Source organism: Miniopterus schreibersii, assembly GCF_964146895.1.
Source record: "Miniopterus schreibersii genome assembly, chromosome: 9".
In the NCBI taxonomy this organism is placed as follows: domain Eukaryota; kingdom Metazoa; phylum Chordata; class Mammalia; order Chiroptera; family Miniopteridae; genus Miniopterus; species Miniopterus schreibersii.
Window position 1 is genome coordinate 30,834,163 of NC_138118.1, and position 21,982 is coordinate 30,856,144.

Genomic DNA, 21,982 nt, shown 5'->3' on the forward strand with positions numbered 1-21,982 from the left:
CTAGGAGAATGGCAGATTTCTGTCTTAAAGACCAATCTCTCTTCCTGCTCAAGCCTGCCATTCTTATAGGGACAGAGAGGAGAAGACTTTTTTTCTGTTATCTTGCTAGCTTTCAGCATGCTCAGGGCCCTGTCCATTCATATGTCTAGCTTTTGGCAGGCTCAGTATAAGCCGCCATCTTGGCCGATGGGGGTGACTCCCTGGTGCTTCACTGACTGTCTACGGTAACATGTGGGAAGTGTTTGCTGTTTGGTTCCATTCTGTTTTTAATTACTCCTTTTACTTTCTTGATGAAATCTTGAGTGACTCTCAACTAGGGACAGTATCCACTACCAAAGAGTGTTTGTCAATGTGTGAGGGCAGCTGTCTTCATGATTGGGGCATCCTATTGGCATTTATTGAATATGGGCTAGAGACACCAAACACCCCACAATATTGTGTCTGCACAACAAAGCACTGTCCCACCAAAAATGCCAATACCGCTCATCCAACATTAGTACTTGAAAGAACCTGTTCAGGAATTGTAAAGAAAAAATACACGATCCAGGTCTTATACTAACTTCATTCATTCATTCATTTTTTATTTATTTATTTTTAAGTTCATTGATTACAGAGAGAGAGGAAGGGAGAAAAATAGAGAGAGAGAGAGAGAGAGAGAAACTTATCAAACCCACAACCCTGGTGTATTGGGATGATGCTCTAACCAACTGAGCTACCCTGCCAGGGAAAACATTCATTCGATTTTTCACAAAATACCTACAAAGTATGTACTGTGCTAAGTACTGTTCTAGTAGCTGGGAAATCAGTATAATAAAATAGGAACATTTCCAGCCCATCATGAAATTTTCATGTTAGTTTATTTGTTTACCTACTACACAAATACACAAATACATACATAATTTTAGTCAGTGATAGACGCTATGTGAAAAAAAAATAAGGCAGGAAAGTGAACAGAGAGTAAGAGAGATATATTTTTGCAAGGCGTACAGGAAAGGAGGTGACACTTGAGCAGAGCCCTAAATAATGTTGAGAAAAACAGCCATGCAAAAGTCTGTAGGAAAAGTATTACTAGCAGAGAGAACAGCATGAGCAAAGTCAATAGGGAACGACAAAATTTGCATGTTTGAGAAACAGCAATAAAGTTTGATTGGAATGGAAAGAGCATGGGTGAGTAGTGGGTTGACATCAGAGAGGCAGGCAGAGGCCAGAATGTTTAGAGCTTTGTGGGTCTTGATAAGGAGTTTGGAATTCTTCTCAATGTGATGGAACTGGAGAGTTTTAAGCACAGGAATACATAATCAGATTTTTAAAAAAATCACTAGACTAGCAAAAAGAAAAAACTGAGAACTAGGATACCATGGCACTAGGGAAACTAGCTAGGACTGTAATAAAGCACACAAAAGTATGTATAACAAGACCTTTGTTAAATTGCCTGATTGGGGTGGGTGCTGGTTGGGTAATTTAGCCAATTTTATTTTAAAACTATGAGGGCCCAAAATATCTCTGTACAAACTTCTGCCACCCTTTTTTCAGATGGGCCAGGTCATGAATTGATTTCTTAATAATGTAAAAAAAAAAAAGAAAAGAAAAAAAAAGGCATTTTACCACTTAAAGCCTCTTCAAACTTAAAACCAAATCATTATCTTCAGTGTTATCACACCTAGAAACAGGTAGGTCTGTAATAACACTAACTTTAGAATAGTCTCTGCTGACTGAAATAAACATAGGGAAACATTAAATCCCCAAAATAGAATACGCGAGAATATTTTGGAAGCCATAAAAAATAACTCCTATTTCAAATATAATTGATTATAAAGGTACAAATCTAAAAGTAGATCAAGCAAACCAGGCAAAGACAGAACTTGCTAAAATAATTGTTTCAAGAAGCAATGCAGACAATAAGACAAGGATCTCAAGGTCTGGGCAGTTCTTACTAAATGCTATTCTTGCTAAATGTTAAAATGTAGCACAGTATTTTACAAATGTAACTAAGCAGGATGAGCTTGAAAGGAACTCAGCCCATAAATGTAGCCAACTGCAAAGACAAAATCAACATGTAATTGACCAAATAGTGTATATAAGCAATGGCTAAGCCTCCTTTTGGGAGACAGAGCTGTGGATGTGAATCCCATCTGCACTACCTGTTGCAAGTAAAATATCAACCATGTCTGGGTCTTGCCTAGTGCACCCCAAACAGCAAACTCCTTGAGTTTGGTAACATTATTGTATAGTTATGCTCAGCCTTTCAATTTGCAAGACACCTTGGTTTGGCACTTCTTTGTCTCTCATAAAATCTTCTTGGCATATTTATTTATTATTAGCCAAATAATTATTGGCCAACATTACTGAGCACTTTCTGAAGTGTGTTGAGATAGGAATATAAAGTTTTGCTGTCAGTCTAGAGAGATTAGTAATACGTAAGAAAAAGATAACAATACAAGATTACGTGGGCATTGTACTGAATGTATCTGCTGTATCTGAGAGACTGAGACTTTCAAATAGGGCAGGTGACTTCATCCCTAACCCACATCATTAACAACTCACAATCTGAGGGTATCAAATAAGTTGTGGAGCCAGTAAATGAGTTAAGAAGACTCGGTGACTAGAAAGCTACAGTAAGGACTTCACAGATATTTGACTCAGGAAGGGTTATAACTTACATTTGCAAATAGTTCATTCTTATGATTTCAAAAAAGTTAGAAGCCGCTAGTTTAAAAGCACACGAAACAGATGGCTCTGCTCGGTAATTTCTTCTTCCTGTTGCCTTCACTTCAGTAAAAAACAGTTGCTGTCAGTTTTTGTTCTTACTTTTAAGAAGCTTTAGTACAAATACACTAAACCACTTTACCTGTAAAACATTGGGATGTGTGCGGTAAAGCCCCGTGAACTCCTTCTTCTTCCCGGGTAGCGCGCGGCCATCACCCCACAGCCAGTCAGAGGGGAGCGCCCTGGTGCATCCTGGGAGTCGTAGGCAGCGGGGATTGTGGGAAGCGTAGTTTAGCCACGCCGCCCTCCTCGCCGTTCCTGTAATGGCTGCTTCCCGGAAGGTGAGGTAAGAGCTCTCTCTAAAGGGTACTTAAGAGTGCCCCATTTTATGTGTAAAACAGGGGCAAATTTGCACCCTGCCGGGCCAAAGCAGTGATTCTTTTTAAAATCTTACTATTAAATACTGGAACGAATTTGTCTCTCTCTTCGATTTATTTTTAGTTTATCCTGTATGGGGGAACTAACCAACCTTAAGTCTCCTACCCCTGCTTGAACAAACTATTTTCTGTAGTTATTACTCATTCCTTCCCCTTCCGTACAACTTCCCTGCTCTGCACTGCCTATAGCTGCCCACTTAAAATATTAATAATAATGAATAATTTTTAAATCTTCCCACCTTATTCTGATAATAGGCGCTGTCACGCGGAACCGCTTAGCCTCAGCATTCCGAGCTCCAGGAAGGGAGTTGAATTGCAAGTCAGATAGAATTATACATATATCGTTTCTTTGGTAAGTCTTACTAATTCCCCACAACTTCAGAGTTTTATGTTGTGACTTTTACCAGATTTGTCTGCATTTCTTAGATGGGAGAGACCCTATGAAAGTGTAATTTTTACTCCCAAGGATATTTTAAATTTCCAAGTGAGTGCTTTGTGCATTTTCTGTTCTTAATTATGTTCTGCCGTTCAGTTTGTTTGGTTGATTTACATGATGTTGGCATTATAGAATATGGAATAATCGCTGGAATCAATTACGAGAAGGGGAGATTAGCCGCAAATGATCATCTTTAAGTACCTCAGTTTTTTTCACGGTAAAATGAGACGTGTCTGAAATTTAAATTTAAAAGGTTATATATACTGTTTGTCATGTATTCATATTGTCATTTGAAAGGGTAGGAATTTTAATGGTTCCTTTTTGTTTCCATCTTTAATGTCTAGAAACCTTCAGCACTCAAGGTCCAGCCATCTCAAGGTCGAGCCATCTCAAGGTCCGGACATCATGACCTCAGTTTTAGCACAATTGTTGGTAGTCCTCATCTCACTGCTTTTGGTGCTGCCTGTTGTTGAAGCAGTAGAAGCTGGAGATGCAATCGCTCTCTTTTTAGCTGTGGTTCTCTGCATTACAGGTTTCTGTGCTTGTTTGGGGGTATATGCACGAAAGAGAAATGGAGAGGTGTGACTTTGAAGGGCCTCCTGAATCAAACCTTGCCCTGAAAAGCTCAGGTTAAAAACTGAGCTTTAATGTCTGAAAGTTCCCAAGAAACAGTAATAGGGTAATTTTACATATAAATGGGAATAAACTGATATATGTTAAATGGAAAAAAAAATTTTTTTCACAACAAATAATGCACTGAAAAATGCAGTCTGTAATTTATTTACTAGTTAGAAAGGTCAAAGAAGATGGCTAAAATTTGCATAAATAATATTTAATAATCTCAGAATTCTGAAAGCACATGAAATTAGAAGAAGGAAACTCTTGCCCGGAATCCTATGAAGCAGTCACTATTCGGTTGTAATTACTGCCTCCTGCATTGTTGAGGAGTCTTTTCTCTATATTTTTATTAGCTTTTTGTTTTGTATCTCTCAACTTAGTATTGTACTTGGATATTAGATATCAAATATAGTCAGTCAAAACCTAAAACTTTTATTTCTTTGGAGGAAAAAATGTATTCAGTGTATCTAACATTGAAATGGAGAACAGATGTAATGTATAAAAAATACTTTGTGTTGACATTGAAATAGAGAAGACATTTAATGTAAAAAATAAAAGCCTTTATACTGAGTAACAGCCCCGTGGTAAGAAATACTGTATTAAAGATAAACCCATTATGTTATAAGTAAATATATGGTCTATTTTTGTTTATTTTAAGCTATTATTTTTCTTTATGTGGACTTTTATAAAAGCTAAGTGAGAAGAGCAGGATGCTTTACCTTAAGTGGCCACACTAGCTTATAGAGACACAATTGGTGAACAATGAGAAATGGGCATAATCAAGGTCCTTGGTAGAGAATCCACAGATACAGAAAGAAAACGTAGTGGCTTATACTGATTTACACACCAACTTGATGAGACATACCCTCTCTGACCTTGCTACTTAAAGTTTTCCCAAACCAGCAATATTACCTGGGGACTTGTTATAAATGCAGAATCTCAGGCCTCATCCAGATCAGTTGGATCAGAATCTGCATTTGTTTTAGAGTCCAGGATAATTTGTATACACATTTAAGTTTTAGAAGACTGATCTAACCTGTTTGATCAGTAATCACCCAGTACACTTGATAAAACTCAGATTCCGAGGTCCATCTCCCAGTTGTGTTGGAATCATTGTAGGTTGGAACCTGGGATTCTATGTTTAACAAGGGCACCCAGTGATGCTTTTGATTTTGTAGTTGCAACCAGCATGGAATTATCTCAGTAAATCAAACTATTTTCGTTCTTACGGAAGCATATAGTCAAGTTTTTTCCTAAAATAATGCATTATCTAGTCTCTAGTTCTCCAGGTGACATTGGGAGCCCTAATTTTGGTCAGAAAACAGCAGCAACCTAAGATTCTGTTTACAGTGCATTTCTGTAGGTATGAGCTGACCTGGCAAATGAGGGATTTGATGGAGGGTACAAAGTGAGGGACAGACATGCTATAAAAACATAAAAACTGAATGGATCTGTTTTTGTCATAGCTGTTTTGTTTTTTCACCAGAGAAAGCTCTAACATTTTTTGTTCAAATAAATTGGCAGTTATGCATTGTGTAATTATAGAACTTAATTTTACTTTTTTTTTTACAAAAGAGAAAGAAATGCAGCTTGTGGGACAGTTTATCCTGTCTTATAAACTAGCCCATTGGTGCGAATGTAGGTAGAAGCTGCTGTTTCTTGTATGTCTGAACTTAAATCACAGTGTATTAGTCATTTAGTCACATCCAGATCCTATTTTTAAAATGTTCAAAATAGGACTCCAGGCACACATTCTTTAATGAACATGTATTTCCAAAAGTGCCTAGAAGGAACTAGAAAACTGCTATTTTCCTATTTTACCCTTAAAAGTAGAGAATTATGAGGAGGCATTCGGGAATTTTAATGGATATGAATGCCTTCTGTATTTTTAGCCTCTTGTCTAAGGGATTATATGGTTTTGCCTGAAAAGTACAGGAACTCTTAGAGTGGCTCTTAACCTTTTTGGGGCCACCATTTTTCCTTTGAGAATCTGACAAAAGATATGCTCATTTTCTGAGAAAAATGCATGTACATGCTGGCATTTTTAGATTAATTTTAAGAAGTTCACAAAGCTGAAGCCCATCCAGAAATCTCAGGTTACAAATTTCTGCTCGTGTATTTCCTTTTTTTGAGGTTTTTCCCCATTCCTGGAATTCCTTGATTTGCTCTGAAGGATGACACCTGCTGTTGGAGCAATTATAGGAAAAATGGGATTGACAAATGTCCCCGAGGTACCCAGCATAATTTGTAGTTGTCTAGTAAATGCTCTGTACCTGTTAACTTGATTGAGTCCAGTTAAAAAGACAGAAGACTAATGGTTGAAATCAACAAGAAGTGCTGGCAAGTAACCTATTCTAATGCCAAAAATCAGTGCATTTCCTGCATCATTTCTCTGGCTGCTTTCAAGACTTTTTCCCTGTCCTTAATTTTCAGAAGGTTGACTGTGATGTGTCTTATTTTTGAGTTTATCCTGTTTGGGGTTTATTCAGGTTCTTAAGCCTTTAGGTTTACGTCTTTTCCCAATTTAGGTAATTTTCAGCCATTTTTTCAAATATTTTTTTTAGCACCATTTATTTCTCCTTTCCTTCTGGGACTCCAGTGACCCAATTGTTAGATCTTTTGTGACAGTCCCCCTTGTCCCCAGGGCTCAATATTGATTGATTGATTGATTGATTGATTATAGTCATCTTTTGTTCAGATTGGGTAATTTCTAGTGTTCTATCCTCAGGTTCACTTACTCTTCTTTGTATATTTAGTGCTAAATTTTCCATTTGGCTTTTCTTTGTAACTTATTTCTTTGTTGAGACTTTCTTTTTTTTCTCTCATATGTTCCAAGCATGTTTGTAATTGTTAGTTAAGGCACTTTTATCATGGATGCTTCAAAATTCTTGTCAGATAATCATAACATCTGTATCATGTCAGCATTGACATTTTTAATTGTCTTTTCTTATTCAAGGTAGCATCTTCCTTGGTATGATGAGTGATTTTTTTCATTGATACCTGGACATTTTGAGTATTATATTAAAAAGACTCTGGGTCTTATTTAAATCTTGAATTCTATTAGGCCTCGTCTGGTACCACTCCCTTACAGGAAGGGAAGATGCTGCCTCATTACTACTAGATAGGGGTAGAAGTCTAGAGGATACCTCATTAATGCTGTCCATGCTCCTCTGTTGACCCTGAGGGTGGGGTACCTTGTGGTAGGTGTGAATGTTCAGACTCCCCCAGTGTGGGCTCCACTGTCCTATGGCCATGTTTGAGCCCATTGGCATTTCTGGATCACCAGCATCTCTAGGACCTAGTCAGAGATTTATGAGGCAAAAAGAAAACCCAGAAAATTCACCACCATGCCTTCTGGTCTGGAGGCCCTAGGTGGTTTGCCTTTTTTTCATCTTTCATAATCTTCTTATGTTTGTTTTATACATAATGTCAGGATTTTTAGCTGCATTTGGTGGGAGAAATAGAAAAAAAAGGATGTTTACTCCATCTTCCTGGAAGCAGAAGTCTCATTTTCTGTAGAGATAAAACATCAGTAAATGATAAATTCAAAGTATTTCACTTACAGACCTTTGTCCTGTGATCTCCCACATCTTCCCTTCCTTCTTCACCCATCCAATGTATTGTTTACCCAATAAACTCAACAAGGGTGTATGACTTACAAGAATTCAGGAGTGTAGATGAAGTTTAAAAAAATAGGTTCTATTCATATTTTGTCTCAGCATAGAGAGTGCAAATGGCAGCTTCTTGAAAAACTGATGTGATACCAAATGTACTAACTGAAGGAAAGCCATGTCCAGGAAGTCTCAAGCTACACATCACATGCACCTTTATCCTCTTAGGCTTTCTAAGCTCTGCAGAGCCTTGTCAAATGCCATTTCCAACATTGGCTATAGGAAAGGTAATGTAGCTATATAGCCTGCAACACATAATGAAGGGAGGAGAATTCTCTGCATAGGAACCATCTCCCAGAGATTCACATGTCAGTCTGTGGGGGTTAAAGGCTCAAATCCAACAGACCTTGATAACCAGGCTGTACCACTTCAAATGTGATCTTAGACAAGCCATTTAACTTCTTTTAAATTTGTGTCTCCCTGTCTTCTAAATGGGGATAATAATTGTACCTACTTCATAGATAGGTAAGGAATATGTAAAATAATGAATGTGAAAAGCTTGGCATGCAGGGTGTTACTGATATTTGGAGGAGGGAGCCACTAGCATTAATTATTTAAAGAGGGCATCTTTAGAAAGTCATGCTAACAAATCCTGTATTAAATAGTTCATTATATTTTAATTTTGACATTTCCGTGTCTGTTTTTTTTTTACCATAAGCTTACAAATTGCTGAAACTCAAAAGACATCTGTGAAGAAAAGAAAATCTGGCTTATCTAAAGTTTCCCCACGTCTTAATTTGTACCTGAGTCTCTTGAGGCAAAAAAGGGAATAACTGATTGATTCTATTTTAGTAATTCCTAATGTGTTCAACCATGAGTCTTTCCTAAGTGACATAAAGAGAGCTCAGCAGCAACTGCTCAGGTCATTTAAAAAGATGTAAGGAATTTTGTTCTGCCTATTAAAGAAAATAGCTGATCTGGTCCATATTTTACCAAGAAAAATCTCTTCTCTTTAGAAGTTATAAAGATATAAATAATACAAAATTTGTTTAATGTTTGTTCCCTATGGTGAGAAATGAAGAGGAAGCCTCTATTTTGATTTAGTAATCCCAGGCGGACATTTTATTCTTAGGTGAGAACAGGACCAAATCAATAAATATGGGGGTAGAATAGCATATTTAAAAATTTTTTCTAATTTTTAGTAACTTAATTTTTCTAAATCATTTTTGTGATTATATAGTATACATCTAACATCTACATGCAAAAGACCAGAAAGAGATGACTACTGCAAAATACTAAAATGTGGTTTGATGTCTCATTGATTGTAATATCAGAGCTGCAATACCCTCTCATACATATTTCCAGTGAAACCATTATATGTAGGTGATTAAAATTTTGAAAATATTAATTGGCACTTGATCATCTGAAATGAAATTATGAATTTTATATACAAGAGGGTTAATTATTACTATTTTTAATCCTCACCTGAGGATATATTTTTGTTTTCTTGCTGATTTTTACAGAGAGAGGAAGGAAGAGAGAGAGAAAAAAACATCGATGTGAGAGAGAAACATTGATTAGCTACCTTCTGCACACACCCCTTCCAGGCATGTGTGTGCAGAACCAAACCCGCAACCTTTCCATACAGGACGACGCTTCAACCTACTTAGCCACACTGGCCAGAGTGAGGTTTAATTCTTTTAACAGGCTAATCATGTAGCACTTGGTTAAACTGAGATTATACATACCATATATCTCAATATTAATGAATATGATTATGCTGTGGATAAATAGATAAGTCACATAACAGAATTTAGAAGCAGGCACAATCATCAAAAACAAACTATACCGTATTCTTTTATTTTTATTGAAAAACTTCATTGGCATTTTTTATTGAATTTATTGGTGACATTACTTAATTGAATTATTTGTTGACATTGGTTTGCAAAATGATACAGGTTTCAAGGGTACAACTCAATAAAACATTATCTGCACACTGCACCATGTGCCTATTGCCCCAAGCAAAGTCTCTTTCCATCCCTGTTTTCCCCACATTTGCCCACTAACAACTACTACCCACCTCCCTTTTCCTCTGGCTATCACCACACTATTGTGTGTCCATCTGTTATATATATATATATTTTCCTAATCTCTTTAACTTCTTTCATCCAGTCCACAACCCCCCTGCCTTCTGACAGGTGTCAGTCTGTTTCATGTATCCATGCCACTGTTTCTATTTGGTTCATCAGTTTATTTTGTTGATTAGATTCCACATATAAGTGAGATCATATGGCATTTGTCTTTCTCTGTCTTATTTTATTTAGCATAATATTCTCCAGGTACATTCATGCGGTTGTAAGAGGTAACATTTTCTTTTTTTTTACAGACGAGTAATATTCCATTGTGTAAATGTACCACAGCTTTTTTATCCACCATCTACTGATAGGCACTTGGCTATTGTAAATAATACTGCAATGAACGTAGGGATGCAGATATTCTATCGATTTAGTGTTTCTAGTTTTTTTAGGATATGTTCACAGAAGTGGGATCACTGTGTCAAAAGGCAGTTCCATTTTTAATTTTTTGAGGAAACTCGATTCTGTTTTCCACAGTGGCTGCACCAGTCTGCATTCCCACCAGCAGTGCACAAGGGTGTCCTTCTACCCACATCCTCGCCAGCACTTGTTTCTTGATTTATTGATGATAGCCATTCTTACAGGTGATATTGATACCGGACACAATGGATCCAAGGCTGCCTGTCACTACTTCAGCCAAAGTAAGCAGAGACAGGGTTGAATCATATGTCAACGTTTATTCCAATAATGCCAGCATTATGGGTAGAGCAGTCAGTCACCCTGGAAATTCTGCTCTGCCTCCCCTTGCCAGTTGGCTGATTACATATGGTCAAGAGAGAAGATAACTCCATGCAGCTTCAACCTGCAAGTGTAACAGGGAAAGGGGAGAAGAAAGTCTGCAGTCTGGCCTTTAGGAGCTCAAAGTCCGATAACCAGGTGGCTAATCTAAGATGTTACAAACAGCTCAGCCTGTTCTGGGGATGGGAGAAGAATAGTCAGCATTCCTGAGGCAAACTCCCAGAGGGGGTCAGGGTCCAGGCACAACAACTAAATCAAAGCATGTCCTGTCGTTGGTCTGTTCTCAAAATGTATTTCTTTTCTGAGTAATGGACCCATAGAGGCAGCTTACCTTTTTACAGCCTCGTTTCCTCCTTCAGTTTCCCAGGGTCTGTAAGAAAACTTCTTATCTATGGTTAGTAAGGTGAATAATTATTAAACAACTGTCTCTCTATTGTTATTATGTGCCCTTCCCCACTATCAATATCTCATTTTGTTTTAAATTTGAATCTCTCTGATGATTAGTCACACTGAGAATTTTTTCATACGTCCATTGACCATCTGTATGTTGTCTTTGGAAAAGTGTTAATTTAGGTCCTTTGCCCATTTTTTAATTAGGTAGTTTGTCTCCCTTATCAGATGTTTGATTGGCAATTATGTTCTCCCATTCAGTGGGTCTCCTTTTTATTTTGTTGATGGTTTCTTTTGCTGTGCACAAAAGATTTTAAGTTTGATGCAGTACCATTTGTTTATTTTTTCCTTTGCTTCTGAGATTTTACTGCCTATGTTCTCTTCTGGGATTTTTATTTTTATTTTTGTTGACTTATATTTAAGATTTTTATCCATTTTATGTTTATTCTTATGTATAGTATAAGTTGGTGGTCTAGTATCATTTTTTTTTTTTTTGCATGTACCTGTCCAATTTTCCCAACACCATTTAGTGAAGAGACTTATATTGTATGCTCTTGCCTCTTTTGTCAAATATTAATTAATCATAAAGGTGTGTTTATTTCTGGGCTGTCTGTTCTGTTCCATTGATCTATAGGCTGTTCTTATGCCAGTACCAGGCTGTTTTTATTACAATGGCCTTGTAGTATAGTTTGATATTAAGTAGTATGATACCTCCAACTTTGTTCTTTCTCAAGAATGCTGAGGCTATTTGGGGTCATTTTTGGTTCCACATAAATTTTTGGAATATTTGTTCTATATCTGTGAAATATGCCATTGGTATTTTAATAAGAATTGCATTGAATCCATAGATTGTTTTGGGTAGTACAGACATTTTAACTATGTTAATTCTTCCAATCTATGAACACGGTATATATGTTTCCACTGATTTGTATCTTTCTCAGTTTCTTTAATATCCTATGATTTTCCAAGTATAGGTTTCTTCCTTGGTTTAATTTATTCCTAGATGCCTTATTTTTTTTTGTAACAATAAAATGAGATGGTTTTCTTAATATCTCTTTTTGATAGTTCATTATTGCTGTATAAAAGTTCCAACAATTTCTGAATATTAATTTTGCATTCTGCTATTTTCCCAAATTCAGTTATTACACCTAGTAGTTTTTTGGTGTAGTCTTTGGGGTTTTCTATGTATAATATCATGTCATCTGCAAATAATAACAGTTTTACTTCCTCCTTTCCAATTTGGATGCATTTTATTTCTTCTTGTCTGATTGCTGTGGCTAGTGCTTCCAGCACTATATTGAATGAGAGTGGTGAAAATGGACATCCCTGTCTTGTTTGCAATCTTAAGGGAAATGCTGTTAGTTTTTACTTATATTAGTTTTTACTCACTGAGTATGATGTAGTACCCTATAAGGTCTTTATTTTGTTGATATACGATCCCACTATTCGCACTTTGCTGAGAGTTTTTATCATAAATGGGTCCTGAATTTTATCAAATGCTTTTTTTTGTATCTAATGATATGATCATATGATTTTTACCCTTCATTTTGTTTATGTGGTGTGTCACATTTATTGATTTGCAAATATTGTACCAACCTTGTAACCTTTCATCCCAGGAATAAATCCCACTTGATCATGTTGTACGTTCCTTTTAATGTATTGCTGTATATGGTTTGCTAATATTTTGTTGAAGATTTTAGCATCTATGTTCTTCAGGGATACTGGCCTATAATTTTCTTTCTTTGTAATGTCTTTATCTAGTTTAGGGATTATGATAATGCTGGCATCTTAAATAGAACTTGAAAGTCTTCCCTCCTCTGCAATTTTTGGGAATAGTTTGCAGAGGAAAGGTATTAGTTCTACTTTGATTTTGTTTTTGTTTGTTTAATTTATCTTTATTGTTAAAAGTATTACAGATACTTTCTGCATTGACCTCCTCTACCTTTCACCTGCCCCCAACCTCCCCTAGGCCTTCACCACACTATTGTCTGTGTCCATGGGTTATGCATGTAAGTTTTTGTTTTGTTTTGTTTTAAAATATATCTTTATTGATTTCAGAGAGAGGAAAGGAGGGGGAGAGAGACAGATAGAAACATCAATGATGAGTCATTGATCGAGCCCACAGCTGGGGCATGTGCCCTGACCGGGAATCGAACCCTATCGCCTGGATCCTAGGTCGACACTCAACCGCTGAGCCACGCCCGGCCAGGCTGCATATACGTTTTTACATTACTCTCTCCCAACCCATCACCCACACCCGCCTTTCAGTTCTTCTTTGAATGTTTGGTAAGATTTGCCTCTGAAGCCATCTAGTCCAGGACTTTTATTTGCTGGGAGATTTTTGATAACTGCTTCAGTTTCCTTGATTGTGACTGGCCTATTCAGGTTTTCTGATTTTTCCTGATTTAGTATTAGAAGATTTTATGTTTTTAGGAATTTCTCCATTTCGCTTTTAGTTTCTGTGTAATTATTTTCACTCTGATCTTTATTCCCTTCCTGCTGCTAACTCTGAGCTCTGTTTGTTGTTCATTTTCTAATTCTTTTAGTTGTAGAGTTAAATCGTTTATTTGAGAAATTTTTGTTTGTTTCTTTAGGTAGACCTGTAATGCTATCATCTTCCCTCTCAGGACTGCTTTAGCTGTGTTCCATAAATTTTAGGTTGTTGTGTGTTCATTTTCAATTGTTTCCAAGTAACTTGTGATTTCTTCCTTGATCTCGTTAACCCATTCATTATTTAATAGCATGCTAATTACCCTCCATTTATTTGAATGTTTTTCAGGTATTTTTATTGTAGTTGATTTCTGGTTTAACATATTTGTGGTCAGAGAAGATGCCTGATATGATTTCAATCTTCTTTAATTTATTAGGACTTATTGTGTGTCCTAACATGTGGTCTATTTTGAGACTGTTTCCTGGGCACATCAGAAAAATGTATATTCTATTGCTTTGGAAAAAAATTTTCTATAAATATCAATTAAAGTCGTCTAATCCAGTGTGATGTTAAAGGTTGCTGTTGCCTTGATGTTTTTTCTGGAAGATTGTGGGGTGTTAAAATTCCCCACCATGACTGTAATGCTGTTGATCTCTCCCTTAATGTCCAACAAGATTTTCTTTATATATTTAGGTGCTTCTACAATGGGTTTATATGTTTACAAGGGTTATATTCTCCTGTTGGATCAGTCCCTTTAGTATTATGTAGAGACCTTCTTTGTCTGTTGTTACTGACTTTTTTATGAAGTATATTTTGTCTGATGTAAGTATTGCTACCCCAGCTTATTTTTTATTTTCATTTGCATGAAATATATTTTTCCATCCTGTCACTTTCAGTCTGTGTATATCTTTTGTTCTGGAGTGGGTCTCTTACAGACAGCATATATATGGCTCATGTTTTCTTATCCATTCAGCTACCCCATATCTTTTAACTGGTTCATTTAATCCATTTGCATTTAATGTTATTATTGATAGGTACTTATTGCCATTTTATGCTTTATACCTATGTTTCTATTTCTTCTTTCTTTTTCTTTTTCTATTTTCTTCTTAAAGCATGCCCTTTAATACTTCTGCTGTACTGGTTTCATGGTAATGAACTCTTTTAGCTTTCTTTTGTCTGGGCAGCTCTTTACTTCTCAATTTTAAATGATAGCCTTGCTGAATAGATCCTTCATTGTAGGTCCTTGCTTTTTATTACTTTGAATGTTTCATTACAATCCCTTCTGTCCTGAAGTATTTCTATTGAGAAATCAGCTGGCTGCCTTATGAGATCTCCTTTGTAAGCAACTAATTGTTTTTCTCTTGCTGCTTCTAATATTCTCTCTTTGTCTTTAACCTTTAAATTTTAATTATGTTGTGTCTTGGTGTGGGCCTCTTTGGATTCATTTTCATTAGGACTCTGTGCTTTCTGAACTTGTGTGACTTTATCCTTCACCATGTTAGGGAAGTTTTCAGCCATTATTTCTTCATATGTGCTGTGTATCCCTTACTAATTCTCTTTTTTTTTTTTTCTGGTACTCCTCTGATGCAGATGCTGTTACACTTGATATTGTCCCAGAGGTTCCTTAGACTTTCCTCATTTTTTAAAAATTCTTTTTGATGCTCTGCCTGGGTGCTCACTGTTATACTTTCTTCTAAATTGCTGATTTGATATTCAGCTTCATCTAACCTGCTGCTCATTCCTTCTAGTGTATTCTTTATTTCAGATACTGTATTCATTTCTGTCTGGTTCTTTTTATGATTTCTATGTCTTTATAATGCTTATTATTTCCTTTTTATATTTATTGATTTCAGAGAGAGGAAGGGAGAGGGAGAGAGAGAGCTAGAAATATCAATGAGAGTTCATTGATTGTCTGCCTCCTTCATGCCCCCTGCTGGGGATTGAGCCCACTGTCAGGAACCAGCCTGAGAAATGAACAAACCTGAGTTCCAGCGGTGGGAATGAGACAAAGTTATGGGATCAGGAGGACTGTCCTCTGACGAGGAGCAGCCCCAAATGGCTTCAACACCTTTTATTATATAGCAAGTGACAAACAATAGATAATGAAGTGAGCGCGATACAAAGTAGTTCCTTCAAGGCACTTTCTGCTGCATAAACACTCAGCTTAAACACCCTGCCTCCTGCCTGAGCCCAGACGCTGGTAATTTCTTTATCTTGGCTCCTTATGGGAACTTATGGGGAGGGTCGAGTCCTTGACTCCAGACCCTCAGGAGACGTGGACCATGTCCAGAAATATCACCAGCTCCCAACAGCCCACAACCTGGGCATGTTCCCTGACTGGGAGTCAAACCTCGATCTCCTGGATCATACATAGGTCAGTGCTCAACCACTACACCACACTGGCCGAACGATGCTTACTGTATGTTTTTTTAATTTCTCACTGAGATCATCCATTCTTCCCCTAAAGTTTTTGAGCATCCTTATAACCATTGTTTTAAACTCTCCATCTGGTATTTTGTTTGCTTCCATTTTATTTAATTCTTTTTCTGGGGATTTCTCTTGTTTTTTCATTTGGGACATACTTTTTGTCTCCCCATTTTGTCTCTGTGCATTAGGTAGATCTGCTATGACTCCCAAACTTGTTATGATCACTTTAAGATGAAGGTTTCTTGTTAGGCTCAGTGGCACAGTCTTCCAGATCACCTGAGCTCCATGTTCCTGGAATGTTTCTTGTGAGTTTTGTGCACCCTTCTGTTTCAGTTGAGTCTCGAATGCTGTTGACCCTTTCGTGGGTAGAGTTAACCCTTCAGGCTGGTTTACTCTAAAGGTAAACCTTGATCACCTTGTGTGAGTCACTGTGCCAGGGCTGCCCTGCTGAGGCATAGTTGTTCCCAGCAGGGTCTAGTGTCTGCTTGAATCCTGTTTTGGGTGTGCCACTTGTATGGCTAGTTGCATCAAGCTCTTATGTGGTCTGAAGTCCACCACTGGTTTTATTTGTTCTGGCTTCACATTGGTGGGGTTCTGGTACAGGTCAATCTCAGACATTGTGTGTAACCAGCCTTGAACTACCTGTCTGGGGCTACCACAATATTCACTGTTTGTAGCTGCATCTACTGGGTCTGGGTGTGCATGGGAGGTGCCAGTCTGTATAAAAGAGTTGGCTTCCTCAAGCTTAGAGGTGAGGGTAGATCTGTAAATGGTCCAAGGCTCCCTGAGGTCCACTTCCACCTGTCAGCTATTTTGCCTCCCTCTGAGGTTCTTCCTCCAGTGCCTTCAAGAAACACTTTAAAGTGGGCCCAGGCTGGCCACTACCGACAGACCCTTCCACAGCTTGTGAGCTTGGTGTAGGGCAGGGCAACCGGCTTCAAGGAGTACAGGGTTAATGGGTCACCTACTTGGGGGCCACGTGGTCAGGCACTCAATGAGGGTAAAATAGCCCCTACTCCAGAGCCCAACCATTCAGCCTTGGCCGAGTCTCCAACACTAGCTCCCCCAGGATGAGCTTCCCACAGGTCCAGGTTGAGTGCAGCCTGCCATCCTCTGCAGGACCAAGTACAGCAGAACAGAGCCACTGGGGCTAGGGAAGGAGAAGAGAGGGGATGACAGATCAAAAGTGTTTCCTGTTGTGCGTGGTGTTGGCCAAGTTTCCAGGAGGGGGCCAAGTACTTTGTCAGCATCCCACACTATAGCCTCCAAGGGAGAGACATTGAATGTCCCAGCTTGGAGCATCCCTTCCTTCCTTTCATAGATCTGAGCTCAGCATGGTGGTACCACCAGGACTTTGGGGGCAGTTCCAAACAACCTCCCATTGGAAGGGGTGCTGACAAGTCTGTAGGAGGAAGGCAAGCCCTTCTTCCCCTTTCTGGATAGTGTGGGCTGAGCTCACAGGGGAGACAGGAGTGGTCCCACTGCAATGTAGCCACACAATCCAGCACTCACCTGTTGTATTCCCAGACAAAAACCTCCTTTAGAGATGACACTCTGAAAGTTCCAGCTCTGAGCAGCAGTCTGATCCCCCTGTGTGACTGAACTCAGCCAGATGGGGCCACGAATGGTGATGCAGGCTAAGTGATTCAACAGTTTAGGGAGGGGACACTGGCTGTGCTCTCTAGGTGGGAAAGAATGGTCCCCTTTCCAAAGCTACACAATTCAATCACTGTCTAAGTCTCCACCAAGAGATTCTCCAGAAAAAGAGCACCTCAAAGGTCTCTGCTGGGTACAGCCAGCAGACCCCTTTGCAGGACCTGAGCTCGGCACACTGGTATCACCAGTAGTTGGAAGACCAGGCAGTGTACTCTCCAGGCTGGTGCTATAACAATAAGAGTGTTTGACCCTGGGAATATGGTGTATGAGTCTCTAGCAGACTCCCTCCTCTCCCAGGCAGACTGAATCCCCACTGATTTTTACCACCAGATGCTATGCAGGCTCCTCTTTCCATCTTTGTTCTGGGTTGGGGATCCCTGCACGCAATTCAGATGCCCCACTCCTGGTGGAAGGGAGTCAAGATATTTCTCTGGCTTCTCAGCATCCACACATGGGTATGAGGTCCATCCTTTTCCACCTCTATGCCCTTCTTACCAGTCACTGTGGCTTCTTATGTAAATCTTTGGTTATATTTTACTTCAGCTAGTCTTTAGTTGGTTATTCAGGTTGATTGCTCTATAATTTAGCTATAAATCTGATTTCGCACCTGGAGCAAGTGAATGTAGCTTCCACCTACTCTGCAGCCATCTTGGAATCTGTCTACCATGTTCTATTTTAGATAATTTGTCAGAACTACCCTTTCATTTTGACGCAAAACTAGCAGGATATTTTGATACCAACAAACATTTTCCCACTTTCACTTGTTTAATCAACATTTCAAGACATCATCAGTGCAATTTTGAAAGAAAAAACAAAACAAAACTACCAGGTGATTGACCTTGAGCCAATAATTTAACCTCCACAATTTTCATCTGCAAAATTGTTTGTTAGTAACCTATAAAAGGCTTCTTAGTGGTAGAATCTTGTGGCCCCATAAAAAGATTTTTCCTAATTTAAAAAATAATGTCTAATGTGTTAAAAATATTGTAATTATACATTTTCATTCAGCAGCATGAGGATCTGATTTTTTCTTCAAACTCCTCAGTGAAAACTGTGTAATCATTTGGTATATTTTTGGATTTCAATGCATTGAAGCAGGGGCAGCTAATTTTTTGTTCTGGATGAGTATGATTAGGGATTGAAGAAGAAAGAATAAAAAGAAACCCTAGCCCTGACACTCCCACTCACAGCAAACAGCCCATATACGAATTGATGTCAGACTGACAGTCTCCATGAACAAGCCACCTTGCAGTTTCATGTGCTCGGTGGTTATTGGTTTTTTTTGGCACTACTGGTGACACTCAGTTGACAGACACTATCTTCCTGGTGTCAAAGACAGGTCTATGAAAGGATGCATAGCACTTTCCTCTCTCTCATACTACACATACAGTTCAGCTCTAAGTCCCATGAAATCCACCTCCAAATTTTGCCTAAAATCCACCCAATTCTCTCCATTCTTGTGGTTCCTACCCAAGTCCAAACCACTATCATGATGTAGATAAGATCACATATTAACCCTCTGTAATCTTTTCTAAACACAACAACCATAATGAACTTATTAAAACAATGATCCTGTTACATTTCATCTCAAAACTCTAATAGATTTATTGTTTTTATGAATTACTTTACAAGCCTTAGTAAGGTTTAACCTGTCTTTATTTCTTTTTTAAAAAAATATGTTTATTAATTTCAGAGAGAGGAAAAGAGAGGGAGAGAGAGATAGAAACATCAATGATGAGAGAGTCATTGATCTACTGCCACCTGAATGCCCCTACTGGGGATCGAGTCTGCAACCCAGGCATGTGTCCTGACTAGGAATCAAACTGTGACCTCCTGGTTCATAGGTCAATGCTAAACCACTGAGCCATGCCCAGCTGAGCTGTCCTTATTTCTTTATTTCTGTAGTCTCATCTATGTCCATGAACCTCAGCCTACTGTGCACTCTAGCTTTTGGCCATATCAAATGTTTTACTTCCTAGGAAGCATCATGTATATTCTTCCCCTCTCTCTCTCATTCTTGCCACTTCCCCTGTTTTCTAATTCTGCATGCTTTTTCCTCTGCCTGGCATAATTTTCCACAGTTCACCTGGCTTATTCCTACCTTCTTAGGCTTAAACAGCTCTTAGAATATCTTCCCTGATCTTTCCTGTCTGAGTAATGTAGCCTACTGTATACTCACACAAAATTCTTTACATCTTCTATCAGGGGCATACCACTCTGTATTTGAATTTCTATTTACCTATCTTTATCTCAACCAACCTTAACACCATCTCAGGATTCTAATCTCAGAGAGGACAGGAACTGAATCATTAATTCACCCTTGTATTCCCAGTTTCTAGCACAATGCCTGGCTTCTAGATATTGCTGCTCATTCAATCTTTTGTACAATGAATATTGTGGACTGTGAGAAAGAAGACACCTACTAAAAAGGGGCCTCAGTGGCCAACTGGGCTCAAATTTAAAAATAGCAGCAACAACAAAACAAAATAAACAAGCAAACAAAAAACAGAGCCCAGCAGCTATTTCTACATAGATGTTTCATGCAATGCATGAGAAGCCTATACTGAACTACCTACCTCTGCACTCAACTGTCTGGCTGTACTGTGTTCCTGCCATCTGATCCAGCCCTTATAAAGCCATTCCTGGGATCCTGTTTTAACCAATAGGACTTTCTAATTAGAGCTGTGCAATTATATCCCCTTCAGCTTCTTCACTGACTAATTGGAGCAGCTCTATTCTGACTACTCAGGACAGTGCTGTTTAGGTCAATCAAACTATAAGGATTCAGAGTCCACATTTGCATGAGGATAGGCCAATCAGGGACCAGGAATGGTGACTTTTGTCTATATAACTCAGCTTCCCTCTGGGTCTGAGAGCATGTTTTCCCTTCCCACTGAAGGCTAAAGAATGCTAATATGACTTGGTGTCTGCACCTTAAACTAAAAACAAGAACCTCCAAAGGGAACTCCAAATTGGGATTGGATTCTTGAGACTGAGACTAAGGAGAAGGATGAAAGATAAAGTTTCCAAAAAGTAGGGAGGGTTTGGGGGTGGTTAATAACCCTAGAGTGAGACAGTCCTGTGGTGAGGCCCTTCTCAAACTAAAGAGCGCTGTACTGTCCTATTTTGTTCCACCCATTCTGCTCTGGTCCCATGGGATGTCTTTTGAGTTTTAGCTCCAGCCAGGGAAACAGTCTTCATGGAAAGGGAAAGTACCCTCCCTGAGCCAGTGGGGAGCTGACTTACATAAAAGGAAGTCCCCACACCTGCCCTTAGATTAGTTTATCATAATGGAAATGAGCACTCCAAATCCTCACAATTTGATTGGACCAAAAAGCAATGTCCTGGTTGGTCAGAATAGATTCACTCTGGTCAGTGAAAATGCTGATGGAGATATAACTGCACAGCTCTGATTAGTCAAGGAAAGCCTCAGTCCTATTTGTTGAAATAGGGTTCTAGGAACTTCTTTATATGGGCTGGCTCAGGTGCCAGAAACACTGTGCAAGCAAGAGGTCTTGTGGAGGCTCCTCCTAAAGTGTGATTTGTGTGAGAGGACCCTGTTGAGACACAGCTATTAGGATCTGCTTTTTATCTCGAGCCTACTCAGCAGCTTGAAAGGCACCAGAGGCATACAGGGAGGACTTGAATTGTCCAGCATCAGGAAGAGAGCTGGGGAGGCAACTTTCCCCCAGACTGGAGAGCTGGCAGAGGCTATTGTTCTTATGATAAGCCTTCTCCACACAGAGCTGGAAAGCAGGTGCCATATCTCAGACTCCATCAACCTGGCTCACATTGTTTGCCCCACCCTAGTTATTCCCTTGAGACCCCCCCCCACCAACATCTGGGCCCAAGCTGTTTCCAGTAACTTTTACATACAAATGGCCTCTTGGCTCATGCTTCAAATTTTTCTAAAACCTCTCAAACAAGCAGCATCTGTCCTCAGCATGCCCCATATCTCCTAAGCAGTCCCAGGCCCAGCACTAGTAGCAACTGGCCTTGGTTTATAGCTTGGCCTCTCCTGGGCACCACCAAGCCCAGCACAACTAGCAGCCATTTGCAGATCACTTTGTAGCTTATTCTCAGAGACCCTGGGCAGAACATAGGGAGCAGCTGGCCTTAGCTTGTGCTTCTTGGAGAGCCCAGAGCCGGCACACCTAGTGGAAAGCTTTAGACCATATTGAAGCATCACAGCTCTACCACCTCCACAAGGGACACACACAAGGGGCTGACCCTGCAAGCACCAGAGCCCTGCTGAAGTAAGTCTTTCTCTGTGGGGTGTGCCCCTGCACAGTTAATCCTCTCATTTGTCAGAGGTTGGTGGTCAGTGGTTGCAGCCAGTCCTTGCAGCTGATCAGCCTAGGGATAAATCCCTCCCATTGACATGCCAACAGCAATGC

The 21,982-nt window shown here is 39.1% G+C and overlaps 3 protein-coding genes across 3 annotated transcripts in view; 2 read left to right on the forward strand and 1 right to left on the reverse strand.

Moving 5' to 3' along the window:
* Positions 1-2,909, reverse strand: part of LOC308561483 (uncharacterized protein) — a 38,362-nt gene extending 35,453 nt beyond the window's left edge. Inside the window, exon 1 of the mRNA XM_081146711.1 lies at positions 2,849-2,909. The gene's annotated coding sequence lies outside the window, so the exon portion shown is untranslated. The remainder of the gene's footprint in view (positions 1-2,848) is intronic.
* A 1,075-nt stretch (positions 2,910-3,984) lies between these two features.
* SMIM30 (small integral membrane protein 30) lies at positions 3,985-4,827 on the forward strand (the record flags this gene model as incomplete). The annotated part of the gene is made up of 1 exon (XM_081146712.1): positions 3,985-4,827. One exon carries the CDS (start codon positions 3,985-3,987, stop codon positions 4,162-4,164), a length of 180 nt encoding a protein of 59 aa, XP_081002838.1. The 3' UTR covers positions 4,165-4,827.
* Positions 4,828-4,904: 77 nt separating this feature from the next.
* The window catches only part of GPR85 (G protein-coupled receptor 85), a 78,826-nt gene continuing 61,748 nt past the window's right edge, over positions 4,905-21,982 (forward strand). The window contains exon 1 of the mRNA XM_081146706.1: positions 4,905-6,428. The gene's annotated coding sequence lies outside the window, so the exon portion shown is untranslated. The remainder of the gene's footprint in view (positions 6,429-21,982) is intronic.